The following is an 8,658-nucleotide window of genomic DNA, read 5'->3' on the forward strand; positions in this document are numbered from 1 at the left end:
TTTGCCTTATTTATGATCCAAAAATTGGAAAAACAAAACAAAAAGACAATTGAGAAAGTTTTTATTAAGAATTCATTGTTCGAAAACCGTCGTCTTCAGGGATGAGGGCTTATGTACTTTCATTGCTTAGTGTATCTTTCTATTATTTTGAGCAGTGTCTATCTATATGATTGTGAAAAGTGACGGATAGCTTTATAGAACCAACTAGATTTGATAAGATTGTATTGCAAGTTTTGAGTCTCTTATAAGAACGTTGAAAAGGTTTCGAGGGTTAAAAAACTTTAATATATAAGTGACATAAAGAATTCGGATTAATAATATGACAATTTAGAGACTTGAAAATAATGTTCGGCTGTTAGATTGTAATAATCCTTTTCTAGGAGGAGGTTGCAACTTTTCCTAGTTTGTGTACCTATAATTGGTTTCTGATGTGCATTTTGGACTTGGACAAATAACATTTTACATATCTTTTGTTTCCAATGTGTTAGAGGCTAAGAAAATTTGTCTCCATAATTTGTTATAAAGAGATTGTCAGTGTCAAGCGGAAACCATGCAATTCAGCTAAACTGATTTTTATCTAAAATCCAAATACAAAAATGCAGACCATAAATCCCTCAATAACTGGCTATTCTATCGATTATTCTTCTTTTTCTCCCACTTCTTCTTCTTCATCAGTCTCAAAAATGGTCTCTTTCACACCCTTTGAAGTTTTAAAATTTCCGTATTTACGAAGGAAAGGCTGCAGAATCACCTTGTTTTTGCAAAGGGTCAGAAGGTCTTTCTTGTTCACTTCCCTAACAGAGATTTCTGCATTGTGAGCTGCCTTTAACGCTTGTTACTGGCGGTCAAACTATTGTTCTAAGCTTCATTTCTTGTAGCGAACTCCCCAAGATCTAGGTTTTTCACAGAGGAATTTCAGATTTTTTTTTCTTGTTTCAGTTGTCAGAGGGCTTTAATTTTCTAATGACGTTCTTTCTTCTTGTTTCTAATATCAGAGTTTTCTCTGACACAAACTCACAATGAGAGTGGACACACTACCAGTCTTCTTATTGGATTGTTTTGCCAATCTCCCAATATTACACTAGATTTTTTATTTTGTTCATCTGTTCATTGTTTTTCTTTGTTTCCTTTTTCAATTATTAAAATCCTTTATCATTCTTTAATAGAATCATACCTAAGCTACTGTCCCATTATTTACCTAAATAAATTTCCTAATCATTTTAAACACCTCCAGACATTGCAAAATAAAGCCGTAAGAATCCTTGGTACTTTATTTCATCGTCCTGCACGACTTCAAAATCTTTCTGAAACAAAAACTTAATTTTTATTTCTTCATATATTAAACATTAATCAACTTGGGGAATTGCAATTATCGCTCTGGTATTATGATATTCAGTCTCCGGCGAGTTATTTTTATGAATCACAAATTCTTGTTACCCCTATTTTCTCAATCGCTTCTTCGTCGGCTCGTTTTGGAGCGTATAGAATCCCTTTGATTAATTGTGAAAGAGATAAATTTTCAATAAGATACCAAATCCCTTCTATAGCATATAGGATAAAATTAAATAGTAAATTTAAAAATCTAAATAGCCGATCACTTTTAAAGACTAAATTAGTAGAACATATTATTAGCCTTTGATGATGGGGTGATTCTTCTTGATAATTTGTTTCTTAGCAATGTTTTTAGATTTTGCCGTGCTGGGGTAGCCTCTTTTGTTCTTTTCCTTCTATATGTTATGATGTTTTTTTGGTTTCTCTTCTTTATCTTTATTTTTGGTGTACTTGAACTCATTGTAATAATTGTTAGCTTTCCTTTCGAGCTTAGCTCCCTGTTGGCTTTATTTAACTATTTGTGTTGCTTATATTTGTAGGAAATAAAATTTATCTATCTATCAATCTATCTGAGAAGGTCTTGCACAACTTACACCTTAATTTGTCTGAAAAACAAAGATTTCACCTATTTTCTCTTGCCTTAGTTTCCTCTCTTTTATTTGCTCGCTTTTTTTAAAGTGGAAGACATCCCTCACCTTTCTGAAGTAGATTCAGACGCTTGATTTGGAAGAGGAGCTTCTTTCTTGTCCGAAGATGCCTCTCTGGTTTCTTGTGGACCAGTTTTGTCTGCTTCCTCAGTCTCCAATTCAAGGGCTTCATGGCTGATACCTTCACCACTCGAAGGACTAGCTACAATCAAATCTAAAACTGGTTGATGAGGTAACCCGTTCAAAACGGACAGAGCAGCCTTAGGTTCTGAGTTATTGTACTGAGAATACAGTCAGATCCTGATTAATTGTGGCTTGAATCCTTGGAATGTCTGTCAGTCTCAATTAGAGTCTTCAGCCCATGTTGGTTAAATAGGGCTTCTTTCTTCTTGACGTCATGGCCACTGATGACATAAAGATTTGACAATTTTTGAAAAAAGATAATTTTCTCCATAACTTCCCATCCATTGCATTTCAGTATGCCCCTCCCACCACCGGCGAGGAGAAGTCAGTGTTCATCATTTTGACATACATTGTACGTTGAATAGAATTTTTCACTACCATTCACCACTTTATCCGCCCCTTGCGGTGCGAGCCGAAACTTCCTGCCTCAATTTACCACGGTCGCCGCATTGCAATCAACATCCTTGCCTAATAATGTGTAAGCAATTCAGTAGGAACAATAAGTATTTTCTTGGGATTATGCTTCTATTGTTTCACTTCTAACATTTTTTTTTAATTCTGGAGGCCACCTATACGGTATGTTGGAAGCCGCGAGATACGTGGTTTCCGCTTGACATCCTTCAATGTTAGTCCGAAATACGTTGTTTCCGGCTCGGTTTTATCTCCCAAACTATAAGATTTTTTCAGCGGGTAGAACTGTATCAAAATGTGGAAGTCACAAATTCAGCAACGACGAGATTATAAATAACAGTGCATTACAATGACTTAGTTTTGCAATATTATAGTAAAGAGTACATGAAGCAATATGATTTTAAAAGGTTAGGGATATATACATAGTACTAAACCTTATGAGGTTGCAGCTACCGCTGGAACCAAGATTAGGCCCTTTAAGATGATAATGTAAGTTTAAACCCGTAACAATTGAAAAGGATAAGGCTCAACTTGCTACAAAGTCAATTTATATACTTTTTATTTATCCCTTCTTATACCATGGTTTTCCTCGGTGATATACAGTTGGCATGTTTTGCTAGTGGATATACCTGTTATTGGCTTCCGAAGCATTTGAGAGTACGCAAAATTCGGCTCCATATCCTGTATGGAGAGGGACGTGCATTTAAGAAAAAATTGGTAAAGGATAGCAATCTTCAAGGTAGAAGCCTTAAAGACTTTTGTAAATTAGTTTACCTTATGGTGTCTTGGCAGGCCAAAGCCTTGGCAGGAGAAGCTTGGTAGGGCACTACCGCACCTCCTTAAGTGAAAACTGATGAGTTGTACGAGCTAATGCCCTAGATATCCTATTTATAGTTAATGAATAGCGAAGAAACAAAATCAAAGCAAGGGATTAGGTATGTGTACCAATTTGTCAACATTTTATTTGTTTTAGATACATCTAAGGGTACATTACACATAAACATCCAAGGTTCAACTGGCTGCAAAGTCAATATATTATTTGAAATTTCTTCCTCAGATTCCAAACCAAATTCTTGCTGCTGCAACACTTTTGTTGGCGAAGCCGACAAAAGGTTGTTGGAACAGTTCATGCTGCCTAGGTTAAAGTGAATCTAGATTTGGCGAAAATACGAATTTATAAATAACTATATTTTCAGAGAAAACAAAGAGTTGAAAACCAAACAAGCAAAGATGGCGGTTGAAACTGCCAAGGAAGTAGCTAATGACAAGACTTTAAGAAACAAAGCAGAAAAAGATAGGAGACTAAGAGAAAAGAACCAAAATAATACAAAAAAATTTATTGAAGAAAGGAAGAATTTTGCTGTTAAACAATCCAAGGAAATGGACAAGCTAAAAGCTGTTCATACTAAACAGCTCAAAGATCTTGATAAGGATATACAGTTGGTAAGTTATTTTCCTTATCTTTTCCCCTGTACTAATTTTTGAATGACTTCAGAGGCAAAATTTGTCAAGTTGGAAAACCATCAAACGCTTTCCAAGGGTGGGTAGTTGAAGATCTGAATGAACAATAGATGATATTGAAAGCCAAAAAGAGCATCATTTCTCAAAGGTTAAGAAATTTTTTCAACTGCATGCATTTTTATTATTCTGACAGGGAAGGTGCAGCTGATATTCTTTTTTCCTCTTTTGGACAACCATTCTTTCCCATAATTATCACCAAATCACAAAAATCACAAAAATTTGGCTATAAATTCAATCCAAGATTGAATTCGTACTTTATATTTTTTTTTTGAAGATATCCAGTCACTTCTTTTTTTTAAATTAATTATTAAACACAAGTTTTGTCAACTGTAGATTAGGAGCAACTTTAAAATTTAAAACGAACAGAAATGATTCTGTATATGAAGGGGCTTTCCAGTGGCGTAGCAAGGTCTTGTGACACCTGAGGCAGAATTTCAACTTGCCCCCCCCACCCAAAAAAAACATTTAATTATTGTTCAGTCATATGTGTTTATGGTTGAAAAATACTATTAAAAAAGCTATTTGAAGTGTACAAATTAAGGAGTGAAAGGAAAAGAAGATTGGGTGATGTATAACCTTGGTATGTACACATTTTAATGTAAATAACTGACATAAATTTAAGCAAAATACAACACTTTTATAAATATTAACATTGTTATTACATTATCAAACGACACCATTTTAATTCTTGGCTTAGGCCTACATTAAGTAAGGCTAAAATGTGCAGGGGCTTTTATTATAAACGTTTTAAGAGGAAATACAAGAACATCTCTAGCTTTCGTTTTTCACTATAGGCCTTTTTCTCTTGCTATAAGTTTATCTTACATTAATTCTACCTCTTTACCCAAAGTTATTTGAGTACTCAAAACTAAAATTATTACTAGTAATTTAAAAAATCGATAAACCATTTTTTTTCAATATATATTTATATATACATATATATACATACATACATATACATACATATATATATATATATATATACACAACTTGCATTTTGACAGATTTTCTTTGAGCAAAAATTATTTTTATACATAAAAATCATATTTTCAGACAAAATCTGCCAACAAGTTTGAAAACTGTCAAGTAGCATTGCTACATTGCTACCCCACTTTTTGCACGGCCGGCCCTAATAAACCATAAGTCCTTTTAGACCAATTTTTGTCGCCCCTCCAGGGCTGGCATCCGGGACGGCCGGCCCCCTTCCCCCGGCATTCCCCTTCCTACGCTACTGGGGCTGTCCCTTCCTCAACCACCGCTCTTTAAGCCAAAATATTAAAGTGCTTTAAAAATAATTTTATTCGAATTCACCGGGCCTTGTGTTTCAGGAGTTGTTCTTACAGAATTGCGACCAAATTCAAACTTTAGCGTAAAGAGCGAGGGTTGAGGAAGGGGTATTCCCCTCTCATATAAGGAATAATTTCTGTTAGTTTTAGGTTCTAATGTAGCTCCGTATTTCAGCTGAAAAAATGTGCTTATTTTTTATCAGTTCTGACCCTTTTTCAAGTCGTGCCAGGAAATCCCCCAACCCCTGTGAAACATTTCTCCAGGACACTCCCCTGGAAGCAATCCTCCCTAGAGAAAACTATTCTTCAGGGAAACTTTTCCAATTTTCACTGACAAAATTGAAAAAAAAATAATAAATTTGCCCAGCCCCTAAATTTAAAAAATAAATTCCCATCCCTTTTAATTTGTGTGAATTGACGTTGTTGCATACATAGTGAGGTTATTCGAGACGTTTCAGAACTATCTAGTTAATAAAATTATGTGACAACGTTTGTTTTCACATCACGTTTGTTGTGTTTATAGAGAAGAATTTGACACAGAAAAAAAAACACCTTTTTCGGTGAAGTTGCTGAGTCGAAGCTTCCAGTTAAGGACAATGGTAATACTTGTGATACATTTTTTTTCTATTGTAGAGATAGCACAGGTCTGACACCGAAAAATACAGTTTGTTTTGTTTATGGTTAACGAAATATCCATGAAACAGCGCACTACAGCCTGGTGAAACGAGTAAAAAATAATTCAAAGTTTAGCTGTGCATAGAAATCTTTATCAAAAGCCTTCTTTTGAAGGGAAGATCAGCTATTTGATATTAGCTAATAAGACCAGTGAATATATGATACGATCGTACATCATGTCGTGATCCATGCAATTGCATCGTATCATGTTTTATCTGTATGACTCCAAAAGATTTGTTTCAATGGATTTACGTTTTTCGGCAAATTGGGTCAATTCCAATGAACTTCCCCCATGTTGTTTTTGAAGAATCTACTGTTGTTCTTTAGCGGATGATGAATTGAATCATTGACCGCATATTTGGATTCTTTAACAAGAGCAGAGTTTAGGCTTATAATTCCATAGTCTTGGCCATGTCATGATTATCTTTCTATAGAGTTGAATCATCAAACCCATAAGATGAAATAAAATTCAATCATGGAGTCATTTGTGTTAGTTTTCAGTAAGGTAGTAAATTACGAGAAGAGAGTCAAGTTTATAAAATTTGTAAGGGAAATGAAAGTCCCCTCAGTAACCTTGGAGGAGGAACCAAGGATCCTATTTTAATCTCCGATTTTACAGCTTATATTTCTTGTTTGACTGCGATTTTCAACAAGGTGTAAGAAATCTACTATTATTGAGCAGTGTTTTTTTTTTCATGTCCGTTGTGTAATATTTTTGGATATATAATTAGCTAAAGCAAAAAATCCCACCAACCTGGTGGAAACCAAACATTTATCGTTACACATTTGCCTAAAGTGTTGTGTTTTCATTTTGGACTTCTGCGTTACAATGTTAGTCAAGAGTTAATATTAGTTGTTGGCGAATTAGTACAAAGTACTTGAATGGGACTTCAACGGTTCTTCTATGACCCTAAAAAGTATGACTATCCTAGAGACTGAATTTAATTTAGTTTTCAATATTAACAGCAGTTTTTTATTGTTTTATTTTTCTTTCCTTTTCTTCTTTCTTTTTAGAACATTGAAATGTACAACAACGCTGAAATTGAATACAAACTCTCTGGCAAAGCAGAGTGTTATGTTTGAGGCTCATAACCCATATGAAGACTGTGATCCATACACTTTACATTCCTAGACATTTACTGCCAACCGTTTTTCTTTAATCTGATCCTTGTGTGCCAATAATGCCCAGTGTCAATTTTATTACTTTGTATGTTTCCTCTGAACTTAAAATATGTTTCCAAGCTTGATTCTTTTTTTCTTATTTTCTAATATGAATTTTGACTAAGAGGGTAACTAGGTATGTAAAAAGTATTATCATCTCTTTTCAAATTTTCAAAAAAGACCTGTGATTTCAATTATCCAGCTTATTTCATTACATAGTAAACACAATACCCTTCTGCCAATTCTTTTACAAAAGGGTATTGCTACACTTCAAGTGAGCATAGACATGGTTAGTGGACCATTATAAAAGGGTTTCTGTCTTCATTCCCCATGGAACGTCACGAATAATTTCCTGAAGGAAGATTGCCTTCAAAGAAAAAAATAAAATATCCTGCTGCTTATTCAATAATTTTTTTGAAGCCGTTTCTTCTAATGATGCGGTGCGAACATTCACGTGTTTTATTTTAGCGACATACCAAACATTCTAACTCAGATTCTTCGCAGATATTTGGCTATTTCTTTGAAAACAGAAAAAGAGAGACATCTCAACACTATTCAAAGCCAAAAATGATATCAATACCGCAAATCAAAGCAAGCTCCGGCATTATTTTACCATATTTTTGGCTACGAATTAAACACGAAACATTTTAAAGGAAAGTAACATGGTACCTTCCTTTTATTAAGCCTAAAGTTATCACTTCCACTTTTCTTATGTAAAAATTTTTTCCTACGAGCTTTCCTATCATTTCAGAAGGTAAGTCATTGTAGAATAGTGAAAAATGTATTACTGAATAATAGGGCAAGCGAGATTACGCTCAATTTCATAGTAATATGGTGAAAGACCTAACATCAGTTATAACCATTTTTCTAAGATAATGTGAATGCATGTAAGGCAATGGTTGCACACAAGTATACCATACAATGATAGAAACAGGTAAAAACAAGGTATCTGCGAAGAAGGAAACAGGTAAAAAAAAACAAGTATTGATGTGTACATAAATTACTAAGACAAACTGCAAATACCTAAATTTTAACGATCTTGGCTGTCATCATTATCATAACCTTAGCAGTATTTATTTTACCAGGACAAGCTTTCAACTTGCTGAATATTAATCTAAAAAATGATACCTATAAGAAATAATGCTTTATTTTACTGTTAATTCATAAAACAAATTTAACTATTCTTTTGAATGAAAAATGTACAAGACTTAGTCATCCATAATAATCATCTTCAAAGAGAATATTTGAAAATTATTGGAAGAAGTTTCCTTGATATTTTTTTTTCAAAAAATGAGCAGAAATTAAGCAAATAATTTTTCAAGCCTAAAACTACCAAAAAATAACCATCAATAAGTAAATGAAACCCAAAACGAACACAAATTACAATAAATAACCGGGTCAAACTCAAAACAAGCAGAAACTAAGAGGAAAGGAGGTGACCC

General features: G+C 33.9%; 1 protein-coding gene across 1 annotated transcript; it reads left to right on the forward strand.

The window, feature by feature from the left end:
- Window positions 1–3,773: 3,773 nt before the first annotated feature.
- Window positions 3,774–7,302, forward strand: LOC148950487 (1-phosphatidylinositol 4,5-bisphosphate phosphodiesterase-like). The gene is made up of 2 exons (XM_089091626.1): window positions 3,774–4,016; window positions 7,070–7,302. Exons 1-2 carry the CDS (start codon window positions 3,804–3,806, stop codon window positions 7,136–7,138), a joined length of 282 nt encoding a protein of 93 aa, XP_088947752.1. The 5' UTR covers window positions 3,774–3,803; the 3' UTR covers window positions 7,139–7,302.
- The last annotated feature ends 1,356 nt before the right edge of the window (window positions 7,303–8,658 follow it).

Source organism: Artemia sp. Qi Xiang Cuo, chromosome 7 (assembly GCF_049724085.1).
Source record: "Artemia sp. Qi Xiang Cuo chromosome 7, ASM4972408v1, whole genome shotgun sequence".
NCBI classification, from domain to species: Eukaryota; Metazoa; Arthropoda; class Branchiopoda; order Anostraca; family Artemiidae; genus Artemia; species Artemia sp. Qi Xiang Cuo.